The sequence below is a fragment of the Pristiophorus japonicus genome, unplaced genomic scaffold, assembly GCF_044704955.1.
Source record: "Pristiophorus japonicus isolate sPriJap1 unplaced genomic scaffold, sPriJap1.hap1 HAP1_SCAFFOLD_739, whole genome shotgun sequence".
NCBI classification, from domain to species: domain Eukaryota; kingdom Metazoa; phylum Chordata; class Chondrichthyes; family Pristiophoridae; genus Pristiophorus; species Pristiophorus japonicus.
This window is the reverse complement of record NW_027254655.1, coordinates 103150-125295: the sequence shown is the minus strand read 5'-3', so window position 1 is coordinate 125295 and position 22146 is coordinate 103150. Positions and strand designations below refer to the sequence as shown.

The window sequence follows — 22146 nt, the reverse complement described above, 5'->3', positions numbered from 1 at the left end:
TATCCACGCAGCAAATATATTTGAGAAAAGCCTGTCGGCCGATGAGGCACTGTTCAGGTGCCAGTATGCTGCTGGTTTGCCCGGCATTTTGCCTGTAATGGAAAATAACTGAACATTTCTCCCTTTGCTGTAATTAAATGTGTCTTTTAATAAGCCTCACGTCCTTGCTCATGTCTGCTGCAATTGTGTAGAAAGGGGATGTGTGAAGTGATGGTTTTTGTATGGAGACGTGAAGCAAGAAAACGCTATCTGTGTATGGCAGTGACACAGTCTTGTGGTCACAGGCAGAACAATGCAGCAATATCCTTCTGGTTATTGTTTGAGCAAGGTCAGTTCATGAATGCTCAAGCTAAGAGGTGGCAGGGATTGGGAGCAGCGCCAGTAAATACAATCTAATAACTTTTGCTGAATGTGGCCCACGCCAAGTGCCAGGATATTGGATCAGGCCCACCATAGAAAATGAGTTTGACACCCTGAGGTAGACAATGTCAACCGGATTCCCCCATCCACCAACCTAACAACTTCTTTACAAACTCAAGCTAGTTTGTAAGACATGACCATGTTTACCAGAATCCATGTTCAGTATCTCTAATGGCCCCTTCCCTTTCCCCATGATCAAAAACAGCACCTGTCAGGATCCCTTCAAGCACCTTCCCGATGATCGAGGTCATGTTGATGGGCCTTTAGTTCCTGAGCTCAGACTTGTGCCCAATTTGGAAAATGGGAACTACGCGTGCTGGCTTCCAATCTCAGAACAATCCCTGACTCTACTAAGCTGTTGAGAAATATGGGCAAGGGGCTGACAGAGCACCCGTCCCATCTCTTTAAACACCCTTGGGTGGATATTATCCGCACCTTACATACGTCAAGATTAACCCGCACGGCGACTTTGCTGTTAGTGATGAGAGATGAGAGAGACCAAAGTGCCATTTGCCCCTCTCAGTGACCCTGAAGGACTGCGTCCAGGATGAAGTTCTCCCCCAATAAGATCCCCTCCCCCCTCCCCCGCAGATTGTCCTCTCTGAGCTCCAGCCAGCTGATGCTAAACACTCAGATGGGAAAGACAAAAATCTACAGCAATGTGTTGAAAGCAACACTCATTTATTTGATTATCCCAAATATTAACCTCCAGTCCAGTTAGAGGAGTTATTATCAGCGGAAACAAACCCAACTGTCAGAATGAACACGATTTAGTCCTGGATGTAATTAACAGCAGCAATAACAGCAGATTCCAACCACTATAGTCACTTGTGAACTCGCTGGTGTGTCAACAGGTGGGATGACCGAATGAATCTCTTCCCACACTCAGAACAGGTGAACGGCCTCTCCCCAGTGTGAATTTGCTGGTGTCTCAGCAGGCTGGATAACTGAGTGAATCCCATCCCACACACAGAGCAGAGGAACGGTCTCTCCCCAGTGTGAACTCGTTGGTGTGTCAGTAGGTTGGATAACCGAGTAAATCCTTTCCCACACTCAGAGCAGAGGAACAGTCTCTCCCCAGTGTGAACTCGCTGGTGTGCCAGCAGGTTGGATGACTGAATAAATCCCTTCCCACACTCAGAGCAGAGGAACAGTCTCTCCCCAGTGTGAACTCGTTGGTGTGTCAGCAGGTTGGATAACCGAGTAAATCCTTTCCCACACTCAGAGCAGAGGAACAGTCTCTCCCCAGTGTGAACTCGCTGGTGTGCCAGCAGGTTGGATGACTGAATAAATCCCTTCCCACACTCAGAGCAGAGGAACAGTCTCTCCCCAGTGTGAACTCGCTGGTGTGCCAGCAGGTTGGATAACTGAGCGAATCCCATCCCACAATCGGAGCAGGTGAATGGCCTCTCCCCAGTGTGAATTCGCCTATGTGTTTCCAGCTGGGACGGGTAGTTGAAACATTTCCCACAGTCCCCACATTTACACAGTTTCTCCCCAGTGTGACTGCACTTGTGTCCCTCCAGGTTGGATGATAGGCTGAAGCCTTGTCCACACACAAAGCATGTGTGCAGTTTCTCCCCGCTGTGAACGGTGCTTTTTGCTTTCATGGTCAAAGGTCGATGATATTCCGTTCCCGGTGAATCGAGTGACTCTGTCAGGTCTTACTGTGATGTTTGGTTTGAGCCTCCGGTCGACAAATCCTCCCCTTTTAATACCCTGTAAAGTGAATTTCAAACAGGAAAAAGGGTGGATGAGAGGGAACCCACAAAAACATAAAGACAGGTTGTGAAATTGAACTTAGTGAACCGGGTCATTTGTGGGGCCGGCACTAGAAACTGTGACCATGAAAGTTGCCAGTTTGTGGTAAAATCCAAATGGTTCATTAATGTCTTTTAGGAAAGGGAACCCACCTCCATTGACAGTTCCACATGGGGAATTGTTGGTCCCACTGGGCCCAGAAGTACTGGGGGTGAAACCCAGCAGCTTCTCCTCCACCTCCACTCCAGCTCAAACTGATGCAACAAACAGACCCACACAGGAGGCCAGGTATCCAAAGCGTCTTTGTTACATTTGTAGCAGAGGTGAGCGGCGATCTTTTCTAAATTGCCCTAGATATGGAGACTTGAGAGTCTAGATTTTGCTTTGTACCAGAATCCAGGTCTCCGATTGGAGCATGGGCAGGACCATTGGAATGTCCCAGGTACAGCAAGCAGCAGAGAAGCAGTGAGGTTGGGGTGGAGTAGCGGTGAGAGTTTGGGGCAGAGGGATTGGGGCCAAGGAGAGGCGAGAGTTCAGGGTGGAGAGATTGGGCCCACGAGAGGCGAGAGTTCAGGGCGGAGAGATTGGGTCCCACGAGAGGCGAGATTTCGTGGCCCGGAAGAGGCGAGGGTCCAGGGGCAGCACGGGCCAGCCCACACTGCGATCTGTGGGCAGTAGGAGTATGTGCGCCAGGTCTGTGCAGCAGAGCTTGGTCTCCAGTTGTCTTAGTTAACCCTTTCCACTGGACCAAGACCTAGCTCTCTCCAGCCCGTGTGGTGGTCGGTGTGCAGCAGCCAACCACGTTAAAAGAATCCACGCACAGGCACCTTCCATCCTTCAATATGGAGTTCTGTACCTGGAATATCAGCTCCCATATTGAAACACCTGTGAACTCATCCCTTTTTGGTGTGGAAGTGGGTCATCCTCGACACAAGGGACTACCTAATTCTATACTATGCAGGAGGCCAGGGAGCGACTTCCGCATCCAGCGTCCACCCTGACACAGAGCGGCTGGGAATTTCTGAGCCTGCTGTATAAATGGAAGTTTTGTTTTTCTGGTTTGAGGGAGGATCTACCCTCAGGGTTTGCTGGTGCCGGGCCCGGCGGCTCTGACTCGGGGACTGAGAGCCGCACTCGGTGTTGCCCGGGGCCAGAGAGCCGCACTCGGTGTTGCCCGGGGCCCGAGAGCCGCACTCGGTGTTGCCCGGGGCCCGAGAGCCGCACTCGGTGTTGCCCGGGGCCCGAGAGCCGCACTCGGTGTTGCCCGGGGCCCGAGAGCCGCACTCGGTGTTGCCCGGGGCCCGAGAGCCGCACTCGGTGTTGCCCGGGGCCCGAGAGCCGCACTCGGTGTTGCCCGGGGCCCGAGAGCCGCACTCGGTGTTGCCCGGGACCTGAGAGCCGCACTCGGTGTTGCTCGGGGCCCGAGAAACATGGAAACATAGAAAATAGGTGCAGGTGTAGGCCATTCGGCCCTTCGAGCCTACACCACCATTCAATATCATGGTTGATCATTCACCTCAGTACCCCTTTCCTGCTTTCTCCTTTAGCCGTAAGGGCCATATCTAACTCTCTCTTGAATATATCCAATGAACTGGCATCAACAACTCTCTGCGGTAGGGAATTCCACAGGTTAACAACTCTCTGAGTGAAGAAGTTTCTCCTCATCTCAGTCCTAAATGGGTTACCCCTTATCCTTAGACTATGTCCCCTGGTTCTGGACTTCCCCAACATTGGGAACATTCTTCCTGCATCTAACCTATCCAGCCCTGTCAGAATTTTATATGTTTCTATGAGATCCCCTCTCATCCTTCTAAACTCCAGTGAATACAGGCCCAGTCGATCCAGTCTTTCCTCATATATCAGTCCTGCCATCCCGGGAATCAGTCTGGTGAACCTTCGCTGCACTCCCTCAATAGCAAGAACGTCCTTCCTCAGATTAGGAGACCAAAACTGAACACAATATTTCAGGTGAGGCCTCACTAAGGCCCTGTACAACTGCAGTAAGACCTCCCTGCTCCTATACTCAAATCCCCTACCATTTGCCTTCATCAACACCTGCTGTACCTGCATGCCAACTTTCAAAGACTGATGTACCATGACACCCAGGTCTCATTGCACCTCCCTTTTTCCTAATCTGCCGCCATTCAGATAATATTCTGCCTTCGTATTTTTGCCACCAATGTGGATAACTTCACATTTATCCACATTATACTGCATCTGCCACGCATTTGCCCACTCACCAAAATGTTCAATTCACCCTGCAGCCTTTTCGCGTCCTCCTCACAGCTCACACTGCCACCCAGCTTAGTGTCATCTGCAAACTTGGTGATATTACACTCAATTCCCTCATCCAAATCATTAATGCATGTTGGAAATAGCTGGGGTCCCAGCACTGAGCCTTGCAGCTCCCCACTAGTCACTGCCTGCCATTCTGAAAAGGACCCGTTTATCCCGACTCTCTGCTTCCTGTCTGCCAACCAGTTCTCTATCCACGTCAGTACATTACCCCCAATACCATGTGCTTTAATTTTGCACACCGATCTCTTGTATGGGATCTTGACAAAAACCGCACTTGGCGTTGCCCGGGACCTGAGAGCCACACTTGGTGTTGCCCGGGGCCTGAGAGCCGCACTCGGTGTTGCCTGGGGCCCGAGAGCCGCACCTGGTGTTGCCCGGGGCCCGGGAGCCGCACTCGGTGTTGCCCGGGGCCCGAGAGCCGCACTCGGTGTTGCCCGGGGCCTGAGAGCCGCACTCGGTGTTGCCTGGGGCCCGAGAGCCGCACCTGGTGTTGCCTGGGGCCTGAGAGCCGCACTCGGTGTTGCCCGGGGCCCGAGAGCCGCACTCGGTGTTGCCCGGGGCCCAAGAGCCGCACTCGGTGTTGCCCGGGGCCCGAGAGCCGCACTCGGTGTTGCCCGGCGCCCGAGAGCCGCACTCGGTGTTGCCCGGGGCCTGAGAGCCGCACTCGGTGTTGCCTGGGGCCCAAGAGCCGCACCTGGTGTTGCCTGGGGCCTGAGAGCCGCACTCGGTGTTGCCCGGGGCCCGAGAGCCGCACTCGGTGTTGCCCGGGGCCCAAGAGCCGCACTCGGTGTTGCCCGGGGCCCGAGAGCCGCACTCGGTGTTGCCCGGCGCCCGAGAGCCGCACTCGGTGTTGCCCGGGGCCCGAGAGCCGCACTCGGTGTTGCCCGGGGCCAGAGAGCCGCACTCGGTGTTGCCTGGGGCCCGAGAGCCGCACCCGGTGTTGCCTGGGGCCTGAGAGCCGCACTCGGTGTTGCCCGGGGCCCGAGAGCCGCACTCGGTGTTGCCCGGGGCCCAAGAGCCGCACTCGGTGTTGCCCGGGGCCCGAGAGCCGCACTCGGTGTTGCCCGGCGCCCGAGAGCCGCACTCGGTGTTGCCCGGGGCCCGAGAGCCGCACTCGGTGTTGCCCGGCGCCCGAGAGCCGCACTCGGTGTTGCCCGGGGCCTGAGAGCCGCACTCGGTGTTGCCTGGGGCCCGAGAGCCGCACTCGGTGTTGCCCGGGGCCCGAGAGCCGCACTCGGTGTTGCCTGGGGCCCGAGAGCCGCACTCGGTGTTGCCCGGGGCCCGAGAGCCGCACTCGGTGTTGCCCGGGGCCCGAGAGCCGCACTCGGTGTTGCCCGGCGCCCGAGAGCCGCACTCGGTGTTGCCCGGCGCCCGAGAGCCGCACTCGGTGTTGCCCGGTGCCTGAGAGACGCGCTCGGTGTTGCCCGGCGCCTGAGAGCCGCAGTCGGTGTTGCCCGGCGCCTGAGAGCCGCGCTCGGTGTTGCCCGGGGCCCGAGAGCCGCACTCGGTGTTGCCCGGCGCCTGAGAGCCACGCTCGGTGTTGCCCGGGGCCCGAGAGCCGCACTCGGTGTTGCCCGGCACATGAGAGCCGCACTCGGTGTTGCCTAGGGCCCCCGAGAATCGCACTCGGTGTTGCCTAGGGCCTGAGAGCCACACTCCGTGTTGCCGACGCCGCGCTCACTCTGTTCAGTCCCCGGGAGCAGCTCCACACAGGGAGGTGCTCTCCAGGGACAAGCCCTTCCCATGCGCTGCCCCCCTGCTGATGAAGATAGAGCGTATTCCCCCAGGCGGAGCACTCTGGGTAAGATCATCCGCCATTGTTTGGGAGTGGTACAGCACAGGAGGCCATTTGGCCTATCGTGTCTATGCCGGCTATTTGGTTGAGCTGTTCAATGAGTCTCACTCCTCTGCTCTTTACCCATGGCTCGGTATATTTTTCCCTTCAAGTATTTATCCAATTCCATTTTGAAAGTTACTATTGAATCTGCTTCCATCACCCTTTCAGACAGTGCATTCCAGATCATAAAAATCCGCTGGGTAACAACTAACCTCTAATTTTTTTGCCAATCATCGGAAGTTTGACTCCTCTCGTTACCTACCCTAATGCCACTGGAAACACTTTCGCCATATTTATTCTGTCTAAATTGTTCATAATTTTGTACATTTCCATCAAATCTCCTTTTACCCTTTCCTGCTCTCTGGAGAAAACTTCACCACTCTCTCCACATAATGGAAGTCCCTCATCTCTGGCACCGTTCCTTCTGCACCCTCTCGAAAAGCTTGGCATCATTCCGAAAGTTTGGAGCCCAAACTTGAACACAATACTCCAGCTGAGGCCTAACCAGTGTTTTATAAAGATTTAGAAAACTAAACATCAAATGCTGATATTTCTCTGATGCGGTTTAAAGGGCGACGTCCATCCTGTCAGTTGGATGTGTCAATAAGACTGTGAACCGTAAGAAGCTCATTTGCAGTGGAGAGCCAGACACACGCTGTGTAACTGGGCGCAAACACTCCCGCACAGCCCAGACATCACTTCTTCCCATTTGGCATGTAAGTAATGTGTTATTTGCAACAATACATTTGATTTGATTTCAAATAGTTTAGTATATAAATTGAATCATGCTTCTATGATTTTTTTTCCAAACTTACATTCAAGGCCTCAATTTTTCTATTCATCTGTGTACAGTCACAGGATTCCAACCCTGGGACTGTACATGGGGATTCCAACTCTGGGACTGTACCTGGGGATTCTAACCCTGGGACTGTACATGGGGATTCTAACCCTGGGACTGTACATGGGGATTCTAACCGTGGACTGTACATAGGAATTCCAACCGTGGGACTGTACATGGGGATTCTAACCCAAGGAGTAAACAGTTCTGGGGCTTCTTTGTTACATAGAAACATAGAAAATAGGTGCAGGAGTAGGCCATTCAGCCCTTCTAGCCTGCACCGCCATTCAATGAGTTCATGGCTGAACATGAAACTTCAGTACCCTCTTCCTGCTTGATCCCCCGAGTAGTAAGGACTTCATCTAACTCCCTTTTGAATATATTTAGTGAATTGGCCTCAACTACTTTCTGTGGTAGAGAATTCCACAGGTTCACCACTCTCTGTATGAAGAAGTTTCTCCTCATCTCGGTCCTAAATGGCTTACCCCTTATCCTTAGACTGTGACCCCTGGTTCTGGACTTCCCCAACATTGGGAACATTCTTCCTGCATCTAACCTGTCTTAACCCGTCAGAATTTTAAACGTTTCTATGAGGTCCCCTCTCATTCTTCTGAACTCCAGTGAATACAAGTCCAGTTGATCCAGTCTTTCTTGATAGGTCAGTCCCACCATCCCGGGAATCAGTCTGGTGAATCTTCGCTGCACTCCCTCAATAGCAAGAATGTCCTTCCACAAGTTAGGAGACCAAAACTGTACACAATACTCCAGGTGTGGCCTCACCAAGGCCCTGTACAACTGTAGCAACACCTCCCTGCCCCTGTACTCAAATCCCCTCGCTATGAAGGCCAACATCCCATTTGCTTTCTTAACCGCCTGCTGTACCTGCATGCCAACCTTCAATGACTGATGTACCATGACACCCAGGTCTCGTTGCACCTCCCCTTTTCCTAATCTGTCACCATTCAGATAATAGTCTGCCTCTCTGTTTTTACCACCAAAGTGGATAACCTCACATTTATCCACATTATACTTCATCTGCCATGCATTTGCCCACTCACCTAACCTACCCAAGTCACTCTGCAGCCTCCAAGCATCCTCCTCGCAGCTCACACTGCCACCCAACTTAGTGTCATCCGCAAATTTGGAGATACTACATTTAATCCCCTCGTCTAAATCATTAATGTACAATGTAAACAGCTGGGGCCCCAGCACAGAACCTTGCGGTACCCCACTAGTCACTGCCTGCCATTCTGAAAAGTACCCATTTACTCCTACTCTTTGCTTCCTGTCTGACAACCAGTTCTCAATCCACGTCAGCATACTACTCCCAATCCCATGTGCTTTAACTTTGCACATTAATCTCTTGTGTGGGACCTTGTTGAAAGCCTTCTGAAAGTCCAAATATACCACATCAACTGGTTCTCCTTTGTCCACTTTACTGGAAACATCCTCAAAAAATTCCAGAAGATTTGTCAAGCATGATTTCCCTTTCACAAATCCATGCTGACTTGGACCTATCATGTCACCATTTTCCAAATGCACTGCTATGACATCCTTAATAATTGATTCCATCATTTTACCCACTACTGAGGTCAGGCTGACCGGTCTATAATTCCCTGTTTTCTCTCTCCCTCCTTTTTTAAAAAGTGGGGTTACATTGGCTAACCTCCACTCGATAGGAACTGATCCAGAGTCAATGGAATGTTGGAAAATGACTGTCAATGCATCCGCTATTTCCAAGGCCACCTCCTTAAGTACTCTGCGATGCAGTGCATCAGGCCCTGGGGATTTATCAGCCTTCAATCCCATCAATTTCCCCAACACAATTTCCCGACTAATAAAGATTTCCCTCAGTTCCTCCTCCTTACTAGACCCTCTGACCCCTTTTATATCTGGAAGGTTGTTTGTGTCCTCATTAGTGAATACCGAACCAAAGTACTTGTTCAATTGGTCTGCCATTTCTTTGTTCCCCGTTATGACTTCCCCTGATTCTGACTGCAGGGGACCTACGTTTGTCTTTACTAATCTTTTTCTCTTTACATACCCATAGAAACTTTTGCAATCCGCCTTAATGTTCCCTGCAAGCTTCTTCTCGTACTCCATTTTCCCTGCCCTAATCAAACCCTTTGTCCTCCTCTGCTGAGTTCTAAATTTCTCCCAGTCCCCGGGTTCGCTGATATTTCTGAACAATTTGTATGCCACTTCCTTGGCTTTAATACTATCCCTGATTTCCCTTGATAGCCACGGTTGAGCCACCTTCCCTTTATTATTTTTACGCCAGACAGGAATGTGCAATTGTTGTAGTTCATCCATGCGGTCTCTAAATGTCTGCCATTGCCCATCCACAGTCAACCCCTTAAGTATCATTCGCCAATCTATCCTAGCCAATTCACGCCTCATACCTTCAAAGTTACCCTTCTTTAAGTTCTGGACCATGGTCTTTGAATTAACTGTTTCATTCTCCATCCTAATGCAGAATTCCACCATATTATGGTCACTCTTCCCCAAGGGGCCTCGCACAATGAGATTGTTAATTAATCCTCTCTCATTACACAACACCCAGTCTAAGATGGCCTCCCCCCTAGTTGGTTCCTCGACATATTGGTCTAGAAAACCATCCCTCACAATTGTGTGAGACGTAAACCGTAAGGTCGGCACTAAGCAGCGCCTTTGGGAGAGACGGTGAGAAATCCGTGGTGTGAAGAGTGAGAATAAAATATCTGTGTCAGGACTTCACCCATGAAGACCCGGTTGGAAACAGAGACTGACATCGCTCACTTTGTTCCTGCACCAAGATGGCCACGCATGCGCTGTGCTACCCACCGAATCAAGATGGCGGAGCGCTGAATCTGCCTTCCTGCATCAAGATGGCCGCTGCTAGCCTGGGCCTGTGACCGGGGGAAAGCCTCGAAGTTGTAACCGCCGATATTCCGGTTATCATTCGGGGCTTGCGGCGGGCAGCAGTTGTTTATGAAGCATCCCCGGCTACCCGCTGGTCCATTACTGCCCTCCGCTCCGCTGAAAATGAACCCTTTTGCGGAATTCACATTTCGTGCGTGTGACCTCCGCCATTACACGCACGACCTCCGCCATTACACGCACCACGCATGCTCCAAACCCAACCAGGATGCGCGCCTGCGCACTGAACTCCTCTAGTCTGGGTGCGGCACATTCTCTCCCGTCTGGCATGCTGGGTAAATATCCTGCCATTGAAGGGCATGAGTGAATAGTACAGTATTTCCTGGCATTGAATTGGGCAGTGAACCATGTTCATTCTGGCAGTTATTGTTTGTTTATGATGATCTTAATAATCCCTATACACGAGCTGGAGATTGATGTTGTGTATAAATATTGAATAAATCAGCTTGCTTCAAACATTTGATTTCTCCATAATAAGAGGAGACCAATTAATGTTCTGTTACTGACTGTTCCAATTTGGGCCTTTTCTTACTCTAGATTACTTCACTTCTCACTCAGTTCATCATTTAACACTTCAAATCCCAAGGTTTTTCTGTTTGAGTGTTCTTGTGGGTGTCATAGACTGAACATGGTGTGTCTCACTTTACACTCATCTGACATTCCTTTCAACCAACCATTGAAAGAACGATCTTGCTTAAGACCGAAAATCTATTATTTTGTATATTGTTTAACGCTTTTTGAATGTGATTACTGCATGTAATAGTCTTTGAAATGTCTGATCTTTGTAATTGTCTTTGCTGATTTTGATAGTTTTGTTGATATAATTACTTGTTACTAACATACCTTGCAGTATTTCTTGCATCAAGATAATTGTTTAAATACTTCCATTATCAGGTCTTTAGATCCTCCACTGATCCCTGTCAACAATCCTTGGTTAGGGGCTGGCGTTAGTGTTAATGGTTGCAGTTATTTGTTAGAAATGGGCTTAGTGGTTGGGATAGTCAATAGGATATTAGGCAGCTGGGCATCCCTGGCCCAAGATCACCATAAGTGGAGGAAGAGCATCGAGGAGGGCGCTGAACACCTTGAGTCTTGTCGCCGAGCATGCAGAAAACAAGCACAGGCAATGGAAGGAGCATGTGGCAAACCATCCCACCCACCCTTTCCTTCAACGACTGTCTGTCTCACCTGTGACAGCAACTGCAATTGCCAGATCAGACTGTACAGTCACCTGAGAACTCACTTTTAGAGTGTAAGTAAGTCTTCCTCGATTTCAAGGGATTGTATATGATGAGATGATGGAGGCTTAGGAGATAGTGATTAACTTAGAAAGCATTATTGACAATATAAGTGTCAGTGGACGTGCCATTTTCCATTTCATGCTTTTAACCTCATGCAGACGAGTCATAAAACAGCCTCATAAACGGTTCATTCAAGGAACCTTCATTCCTGCAAGCCTCATTTCCTCCCTTCTTACGCATCTCGACAAATCTCACCGAACATTTAATTAGGGACATTAGATTTTGGGATTTTGGAACAAGAACAGATGGATACATTTGTTGTGCTGGTTACAGCTGATTATCAGCCTGTCTGAAAAGTGCTTCTGACAATAACTTCTCACCAAATTGGCAGAAAAAATAGAAAAGCAAATTATAATTTAAATGGAGAAAAATTGCAAAGTGCTGCAGTACAGAGGAATCTGGGGGTCCTTGTGCATGAAACACAAAATGTTAGTATGCAGATACAGCAAGTGATCAGGAAGGCAAATGGAATGTTGGCCTTTATTGCAAGGGGGTTAGAATATAAACGCAGAGAAGTCCTGTTACAAATTTACAGGGTATTGGTGAGGCCAAACCTAGAGTACTGTGTACAGTTTTGGTCTTGTATTTAAGGAGGGAATACACTTGCATTGGAGGCAGTTCAGACAAAGTTCACTAGGTTGATTCCAGAGATGAGGGGGTTGACTTATGAAGATAGGTTGAGTAGGTTGGGCCGATACTCATTGGAGTTCAGAAGAATGAGAGGTGATCTTATTGAGACATAGAGGATAATGAGGGGGTTCGACAATATGGATAGAGAGAGGATATTTCCACTCATCGGGGAAACTAAAACTAGGGGGCATAGTCTCAGAATAAGGGGCCGCCCATTTAAAACTGAGATGAGGAGGAATTTCTTCTATCAGAGGGTTGTAAATCTGTGGAATTCTCTGCCCAGAGAGCTGTGGAGCCTAGGTCATTGAATATATTTAAGGTGGAGATAGACAGATTTTTGAGTGAAGGGAATAAAGGGTTATGGAGAGCGGGCAGGGAAGTGGAGCTGAGTCCATGATCAGATCAGCCATGATCTTATTGAATAGCAGAGCAGGCTCGAGGGGCCAGGTGGCCGATTCCTGCTCCTATTTATTATGTTCTTGTACCAGGCCCCATCAGTCGCCATGTGATTCCACTGCCATATCTTCATCCATTACTCAATTTTTGCCCTCACTCGAGCTGGTTTCACCACCATGAGCATTACCCACACTGAGGTTCTCTAATTCCTGAGTAGAGCATAGATGCTGGCATGGACTGGTTATTTCAAATGGCCCGATTCCGTGCCATATATCCTATGTAAATTTGTAGTTTCAGTGGATTTGGTGCTTCCATGTAAGTGGTCCAAGGATTTAGTGTCACAGTATAAGTGGTCCCTGGATTTGGTGTCACAATGTAAGTGGTCCCTGGATTTGGTGTCACAATGTAAGTGGTCCCTGGATTTGGTGTCATAATGCACGTAATCTCTGGATTTATTGTCAAAAGCACCTCATCACTGGGATTGAGGGCAAATGCGCAGCTCAGCAATGCAGTCAGTACAGAATGAGCCCACTCAAATCTATTCCCAATTAACACACCCCACATTAATTCACCAGTAACAGCCCAGTGCCCGCAAGTAACTGTAGCCCCGCATCTAACTTCATTGAAACAAACAATTCTAAACATTTTAAAGGGAAAATAAACCCCATCACAGCTCAACAAAGGTGATTAATGGGCAGTAAGTCCCCATCACTCAATACCTCCTTCACCCCTACTCACCAACTCCCTCTACATACACCTTCACCCCTACTCTCCAACTTCCTCTCTACATACACCTCCTTCACCCCTCCTCTCCAACTCCCTCTCTACATACACCTCCTTCACTCCTACTCTCCAATTCATAAGAACATAAGAACATAAGAATTAGGAACAGGAGTAGGCCATCGAGCCCCTCGAGCCTGCTCCGCCATTCAACAAGATCATGGCTGATCTGGCCGTGGACTCAGCTCCACTTACCCGCCCGCTCCCCAGAACCCTTAATTCCCTTATTGGTTAAAAATCTATCACTGACTTGAATAGATTCAATGAGCTAGCCTCAACTGCTTCCTTGGGCAGAGAATTCCACAGATTCACAACCCTCTGGGAGAAGAAATTCCTTCTCAACTCGGTTTTAAACTGGCTCCCCCGTATTTTGAGGCTGTGCCCCCTAGTTCTAGTCTCCCCAACCAGTGGAAACAACCTCTCTGCCTCTATCTTGTCTATCCCTTTCATTATTCTAAATGTTCCTATAAGATCACCCCTCATCCCTCTGAACTCCAACGAGTAAAGACCCAGTCTACTCAATCTATCATCATAAGGTAACCCCCTCATCAGCCCAGTGAATCGTCTCTGTACCCCCTCCAAAGCTAGTATATCCTTCCTTAAGTAAGGTGACCAAAACTGCACGCAGTGCTCCAGGTGCGGCCTCACCAACACCCTGTACGGTTGCTTTTGTACTCCATCCCTCTCGCAATGAAGGCCAACATTCCATTCGTCTTCCTGATTACCTGTTGCACCTACAAACTAACTTTTTGGGATTCATGCACAAGGACCCTCAGGTCCCTTTGCACTCAGCATGTTGTAATTTCTCCCCATTCAAATAATATTCCCTTTTACTGTTTTTTTTCCCCCAAGGTGGAGGAGCTCACATTTTCCGACATTGTATTCCATCTGCCAGACCTTAGCCCATTCGCTTAACCTATCTCAATCGCGTTGCAGCCTCTCTGTGTCCTCTACACAACCCGCTTTCCCACTAATCTTTGTGTCATCTGCAAATTTTGTTACACTACACTCTGTCCCCTCTTCCAGGTCATCTATGCATATTGTAAACAGTTGTGGTCCCAGCACCGATCCCTGTGGCACACCACTAACCACCGATTTCCAACCCGAAAAGGACCCATTTATCCCGACTCTCTGCTTTCTGTTAGCCAGCCAATTCTCTATCCATGCTAATACATTTTCACTGGCTCCGCGTACCTTTATCTTCTGCAGTAACCTTTTGTGTAGCACCTTATCGAATGCCTTTTGAAAATTGAAATACACCACATCCATCGGTACACCTCTATCCACCATGCTCGTTATATCCTCAAAGAATTCCAGTAAATTAGTTAAACATGATTTCCCCTTCATGAATCCATGCTGCGTCTACTTGATTGCACTATTCCTATCTAGATGTCCCGCTATTTCTTCCTTAATGATAGTTTCAAGCATTTTCCCCACTACAGATGTTAAACTAACTGGCCTACAGTTACCTGCCTTTTGTCTGCCCCCTTTTTTAAACAGAGGCGTTACATTAGCTGCTTTCCAATCCGCTGGTACCTCCCCAGAGTCCAGAGAATTTTGGTAGATTATAACGAATGCATCTGCTATAACTTCCGCCATCTCTTTTAATACCCTGGGATGCATTTCATCAGGACCAGGGGACTTGTCTACCTTGAGTCCCATTAGCCTGTCCAGCACTACTCCCCTAGTGATAGTGATTGTCTCAAGGTCCTCCCTTCCCACATTCCTGTGACCAGCAATTTCTGGCATGGTTTCTGTATCTTCCACTGTGAAGACCGAAGCAAAATAATTGTTTAAGGTCTCAGCCATTTTCACATTTCCCATTATTAAATCCCCCTTCTCATCTTCTAAGGAACCAACATTTACTTTAGTCACTCTTTTCCATTTTATCTATCTGTAAAAGCTTTTACTATCCGTTTTTATGTTTTGCGCAAGTTTACCTTCGTAATCTATCTTCCCTTTCTTTATTGCTTTCTTAGTCATTCTTTGCTGTCGTTTAAAATTTTCCCAATCTTCTAGTTTCCCACTAACCTTGGCCACCTTATACGCATTGGTTTTTAATTTGATACTCTCCTTTATTTCCTTGGTTATCCACGGCTGGTTATCCCTTCTCTTACTGCCCTTCTTTTTCACTGGAATATATTTTTGTTGAGCACTATGAAAGAGCTCCTGAAAAGTCCTCCACTGTTCCTCAATTGTGCCACCGTTTAGTCCGTGTTTCCAGTCTACTTTAGCCAACTCTGCCCTCATCCCACTGTAGTCCCCTTTGTTTAAGCATAGTACGCTCGTTTGAGACACTACTTCCTCACCCTCAATCTGTATTACAAATTCAACCATACTGTGATCACTCATTCTGAGAGGATCTTTTACTCGGAGATCGTTTATTATTTCTGTCTCATTACACAGGACCAGGTCTAAGATAGCTTGCTCCCTTGTAGGTTCTGTAACATATTGTTCTAAGAAACAATCCTGTATGCATTCTATGAATTCCTCCTCCAGGCTACCCCGTGCGATTTGATTTGACCAATCGATATGTAAAATCCCCCATGACTACTGCCGTTCCTTTTTCACATGCCTCCATTATTCCCTTGATTATTGCCCACCCCACCGTGAAGTTATTATTTGGGGGGCCAATAAACTATGCCCACCAGTGACTTTTTCCCCTTACTATCTCTAATCTCCTCCCACAATGATTCAACATTTTGTTCATTAGAGCCAATATCGTCTCTCACAACTGCCCTGATATCATCCTTTATTAACAGAGCTACCCCACCTCCTTTCCCCTTCTTGTCTATCTTTCCGAATTGTCAGATACCCCTGTATGTTTAATTCCCAGTCTTGGAATGTGGGAAGGGAGGACCTTGAGATAATCATTGTCACTAGTGGGGTAGTGCTGGACAGGCTAATGGGACTCAAGGTAGAAAAGTCCCCTGGTCCTGATGAAATGCATCCCAGGGTATTAAAAGAGATGGCGGAAGTTATAGCAGATGCATTCGTTATAATCTACCAAAATTTTCTGGACTCTGGGGAGGTACCAGCGGATTGGAAAGCAGCTAATGTAACGCCTCTGTTTAAAAAAGGGGGCAGACAAAAGGTAGATAACTATAGGCCGGTTAGTTTAGTGGGGAAAATGCTTGAAACTATCATTAAGGAAGAAATAGCGGGACATCTGGATAGGAATAGTGCAATCAAGTAGACGCAGCATGGATTCATGAAGGGGAAATCATGTTTAACTAATTTACTGGAATTCTTTGAGGATATAACGAGCATGGTGGATAGAGGTGTACCGATGGATGTGGTGTATTTCAATTTTCAAAAGGCATTCGATAAGGTGCTACACAAAAGGTTACTGCAGAAGATAAAGGTACGCGGAGTCAGTGAAAATGTATTAGCATGGATAGAGAATTGGCTGGCTAACAGAAAGCAGAGAGTCGGGATAAATGGGTCCTTTTCGGGTTGGAAATCGGTGGTTAGTGGTGTGCCACAGGGATCGGTGCTGGGACCACAACTGTTTACAATATGCATAGATGACCTGGAAGAGGGGACAGAGTGTAGTGTAACAAAATTTGCAGATGACACAAAGATTAGTGGGAAAGCGGGTTGTGTAGAGGACACAGAGAGGCTGCAAAGAGATTTAGATAGGTTAAGCGAATGGGCTGAGGTTTGGCAGATGGAATACAATGTCAGAAAGTGTGAGGTCATCCACCTTGGGGAAAAAAAACAGTAAAAGGGAATATTATTTGAATGGGGAGAAATTACAACATGCTGCGGTGCAGAGGGACCTGGGGGTCCTTGTGCATGAATCCCAAAAAGTTAGTTTGTAGGTGCAACAGGTAATCAGGAAGGCGAATGGAATGTTGGCCTTCATTGCGAGAGGGATGGAGTACAAAAGCAGGGAGATCCTTCTGCAGCTGTACAGGGTGTTGGGTGAGGCCGCACCTGGAGTACTGCGTGCAGTTTTGGTCACCTTACTTAAGGAAGTATATACTAGCTTTGGAGGGGGTACAGAGATGATTCACTAGGCTGATTCCGGAGATGAGGGGGTTACCTTATGATGATAGATTGAGTAGACTGGGTCTTTACTCGTTGGAGTTCAGAAGGATGAGGGGTGATCTTATAGAAACATTTAGAATAATGAAAGGGATCGACAGGATAGAGGCAGAGAGGTTGTTTCCACTGGTCGGGGAGACTAGAACTAGGGGGCACAGCCTCAAAATACGGGGGAGCCAATTTACAACCGAGTTGAGAAGGAATTTCTTCTCCCAGAGGGTTGTGAATCTGTGGAATTCTCTGCCCAAGGAAGCAGTTGAGGCTAGCTCATTGAATCTATTCAAGTCAGTGATAGATTTTTAACCAATAAGGGAATTAAGGGTTCTGGGAAGCGGGCGGGTAAGTGGAGCCGAGTCCACGGCCAGATCAGTCATGATCTTGTTGAATGGCGGAGCAGGCTCGAGGGGCTAGATGGCCTACTCCTGTTTCTAATTCTTATGTTCTTATATTCTGTATTGTGCAGTGATTGTAAAGCTGTCTATTTCAGTGACTTGAGCCTTTCTAAAATGTCTCACTCTGTTTGATGGTCCATTTAACATGCTTGTATAATTTGGAAAGACTTCAGAATTGTGCAGTGTCATGAAGGTTTCGTTTAAAGGTGGAGTAAAACTTGTCTTAAAATATTCTGTTCTAACCCTCCCCCAACGCCCCAAATTTTAGAACACTGCAGTACTGACTGGGAAGGTCCCAAGTTCGATCCTTGATCTGGGCCGTGAGCTAATCTCAGCCAAGGCAGCAGTTCAGCGGTTATAATTGTCCTCAGTATCACTGGGCTAAATACAAGTAAAAATCAGCCTGCTCTTCGTACCGATCCAGTGACCTCAACTGGGAAGTGTCTGGATATCATTTGAGGGCAGGGTTTGAGGCTGTGATGCCCACCATAGTGGAAATCTGCTGACACTCACTGATTCGACTGATGGTAAGTTACTAGATGTTAACTCATAAGTGGTCCCTCAAAACGAGGATGACTTGCTTCCACGCCCCAAAAAAAAGCAGTTCACAGGTGTTTCGAAAGAAGAACCCGAACTACATCCTCAAGGGTGGAAGAGTCCTGTGCGTGGATTTTTTTTAACGTGGTGGCCATTGCACACCAACCACCACATGGGCTTGACAGAGCTAGGTCTTGGTCCAGTGGCAAGGATTACTCAAGACAACCGGAGACCTGCTCTGCTGCATGGACCCAGTCCGCACCCATATCGCAGTGTGGGCTGGCCCGTGCTGCCCCTGGGCCCCTGGTCCCAAACTCATGCCTCCCCTGGGCTCCGATCACATCCCTCCAGTCTCTCGCCGCTCCTTCGCCCTGATCTCATCGCTCCTGCTGCACCTGCCCACGCGCCAATCACCATCCTGGACCTTGCTGACGTCATTCTTCGCTGCTGTTGCCCTCCTGCACCAGCTCGTGCTGTACCTTGTAGTGGCATGTCTCCATACTGCTCCCTGGGCCGTCACTCGCCGCTCCTTTTATGGCTCCGACCTGCCGCTGATGGTCTCCTGCAGTTCGGGGCCTCCACGCTGCGTAGATGAAAACGTGAAAAAAAAAAACGCATTAAAACGTGCATTAGGCTGGCTAATTTCGGGCATAATGTCTCCTAGTTCTAAACTCTCCTACCAGGGAAAAAACAGCCTCAGCATCTACCCAGACAGCCCCTCTCAATCTCAGACATAAGGATACACGAGTTCAGTTCTCTTTTAAAATACAAGTTCTGATTCCTGCAGGTAAGAGAGTTCATGATAAATTAAGGGTCAAATAAGGGTCTGTTATGAGTGATATTGCAGCAACTGTTTTAAAGATGAAAGCACTGGCACAAAACCGATGGGACCAAACAGGGCAGTTTTATGGACTGAGAAAATATGTTAAAGAGTAAGACTGTAGAAATGCAGTGGCAAATATTTAAGGAGATATTTCATAATCACAGCAAAGATTTATTCAAGTGAGAGATAAAGATGCTAAGAGAAGGATAAACCATCCCTGGCTAACTAAGGAAGTAAAGAATGGTATCAAATTGAAAAAAAAAGGCATACAATGTTGTGAAGGACATAGAAACATAGAAACATAGAAACATAGAAAATAGGTGCAGGAGCAGGCCATTCAGCCCTTCTAGCCTGCACCGCCATTCAATGAGTTCATGGCTGAACATGAAACTTCAGTACCCCCTTCCTGCTTTCTCGCCATAACCCTTGATCCCCCGAGTAGTAAGGACTTCATCTAACTCCCTTTTGAATATATTTAGTGAATTGGCCTCAACTACTTTCTGTGGTAGAGAATTCCACAGGTTCACCACTCTCTGGGTGAAGAAGTTTCTCCTCATCTCGGTCCTAAATGGCTTACCCCTTATCCTCAGACTGTGACCCCTGGTTCTGGACTTCCCCAACATTGGGAACATTCTTTCTGCATCTAACCTGTCTAAACCCGTCAGAATTTTAAACGTTTCTATGAGGTCCCCTCTCATTCTTCTGAACTCCAGTGAATACAAGCCCAGTTGATCCAATCTTTCTTGATAGGTCAGTCCCGCCATCCCGGGAATCAGTCTGGTGAACCTTCGCTGCACTCCCTCAATAGCAAGAATGTCCTTCCTCAAGTTAGGAGACCAAAACTGTACACAATACTCCAGGTGTGGCCTCACCAAGGCCCTGTACAACTGTAGCAACACCTCCCTGCCCCTGTATTCAAATCCCCTCGCTATGAAGGCCAACATGCCATTTGCTTTCTTAACCGCCTGCTGTACCTGCATGCTAACCTTCAATGACTGATGTACCATGACACCCAGATCTCGTTGCACCTTCCCTTTTCCTAATCTGTCACCATTCAGATAATAGTCTGCCTCTCTGTTTTTACCACCAAAGTGGATAACCTCACATTTATCCACATTATACTTCATCTGCCATGCATTTGCCCACTCACCTAACCTATCCAAGTCACTCTGCAGCCTAATAGCATCCTCCTCGCAGCTCACACTGCCACCCAACTTAGTATCATCCGCAAATTTGGAGATACTGCATTTAATCCCCTCGTCTAAATCATTAATGTACAATGTAAACAGCTGGGGCCCCAGCACAGAACCTTGCGGCACTCCACTAGTCACTGCCTGCCATTCTGAAAAGTACCCGTTTACTCCTACTCTTTGCTTCCTGTCTGACAACCAGTTCTCAATCCACGTCAGCACACTACCCCCAATCCCATGTGCTTTAACTTTGCACATTAATCTCTTGTGTGGGACCTTGTCGAAAGCCTTCTGAAAGTCCAAATATACCACATCAACTGGTTCTCCTTTGTCCACTTTACTGGAAACATCCTCAAAAAATTCCAGAACATTTGTCAAGCATGATTTCCCTTTCACAAATCCATGCTGACTTGGACCTATCATGTCACCATTTTCCAGATGCACTGCTATGACATCCTTAATAATTGATTCCATCATTTTACCCACGACTGAGGTCAGGCTGACCGGTCTATAATTCCCTGTTTTCTCTCTCCCTCCTTTTTTAAAAAGTGGGGTTACATTGGCTACCCTCCACTCCATAGGAACTGATCCAGAGTCAATGGAATGTTGGAAAATGACTGTCAATGCATCCGCTATTTTCAAGGCCACCTCCTTAAGTACTCTAGGATGCAGTCCATCAGGCCCTGGGGATTTATCGGCCTTCAATCCCATCAATTTCCCCAACACAATTTCCCGACTAATAAAGATTTCCCTCAGTTCCCCCTCCTTACTAGACCCTCTGACCCCTTTTATATCCGGAAGGTTGTTTGTATCCTCCTTAGTGAATACCGAACCAAAGTACTTGTTCAATTGGTCTGCCATTTCTTTGTTTCCCGTTATGACTTCCCCTGATTCTGACTGCAGGGGACCTACGTTTGTCTTCACCAACCTTTTTCTCTTTACATACCTATAGAAACTTTTGCAATCCGCCTTAATGTTCCCTGCAAGCTTCTTCTCGTACTCCATTTTTCCTGCCCTAATCAAACCCTTTGTCCTCCTCTGCTGAGTTCTAAATTTCTCCCAGTCCCCATGTTCGCTGCTATTTCTGGCCAATTTGTATGCCACTTCCTTGGCTTTAATACTATCCCTGATTTTCCTAGATAGCCACGGTTGAGCCACCTTCCCTTTTTTATTTTTACGCCAGACAGGAATGTACAATTGTTGTAATTCATCCATGCGGTCTCTAAATGTCTGCCATTGCCCATCCACAGTCAACCCCCTAAGTATCATTCGCCAATCTATCCTAGCCAATTCACGCCTCATACCTTCAAAGTTACCCTTCTTTAAGTTCTGGACCATGGTCTTTGAATTAACTGTTTCATTCTCCATCCTAATGCAGAATTCCACCATATTATGGTCACTCTTCCCCAAGGGGCCTCGCACAACGAGATTGCTAATTAATCCTCTCTCATTACACAACACCCAGTCTAAGATGGCCTCCCCCCTAGTTGGTTCCTCAACATATTGGTCTAGAAAACCATCCCTTATGCACTCCAGGAAATCCTCCTCCACCGTATTGCTTCCAGTTTGGCTAGCCCAATCTATGTGCATATTAAAGTCACCCATTATAACTGCTACACCTTTATTGCATGCACCCCTAATTTCCTGCTGGATGCCCTCCCCAACATCCCTATTACTGTTTGGAGGTCTGTACACAACTCCTACTAACGTTTTTTGCCCTTTGGTGTTCTGCAGCTCTACCCATATAGATTCCACATCATCCAAGCTAATGTCTTTCCTAACTATTGCATTAATCTCCTCTTTAACCAGCAATGCTACCCCACCTCCTTTTCCTTTTATTCTATCCTTCCTGAATGTTGAATACCCCTGAATGTTGAGTTCCCAGCCCTGATCATCCTGGAGCCACGTCTCCGTAATCCCAATCACATCATATTTGTTAACATCAATTTGCACAATTAATTCATCCACCTTATT

General features: G+C 47.9%; 2 protein-coding genes across 4 annotated transcripts in view; one reads left to right on the top strand and one right to left on the bottom strand.

Moving 5' to 3' along the window:
- Positions 1-22146, top strand: part of LOC139256583 (zinc finger protein 229-like) — a 203142-nt gene that overhangs the window by 80158 nt on the left and 100838 nt on the right. The window lies entirely within an intron of this gene.
- Positions 1085-10224, bottom strand: LOC139256586 (zinc finger protein 436-like). The gene is made up of 2 exons (XM_070874258.1): positions 9978-10224; positions 1085-2139 (listed from the first exon to the last, which is right to left on the bottom strand). Exon 2 carries the CDS (start codon positions 2028-2030, stop codon positions 1245-1247), a length of 786 nt encoding a protein of 261 aa, XP_070730359.1. The 5' UTR covers positions 2031-2139; positions 9978-10224; the 3' UTR covers positions 1085-1244.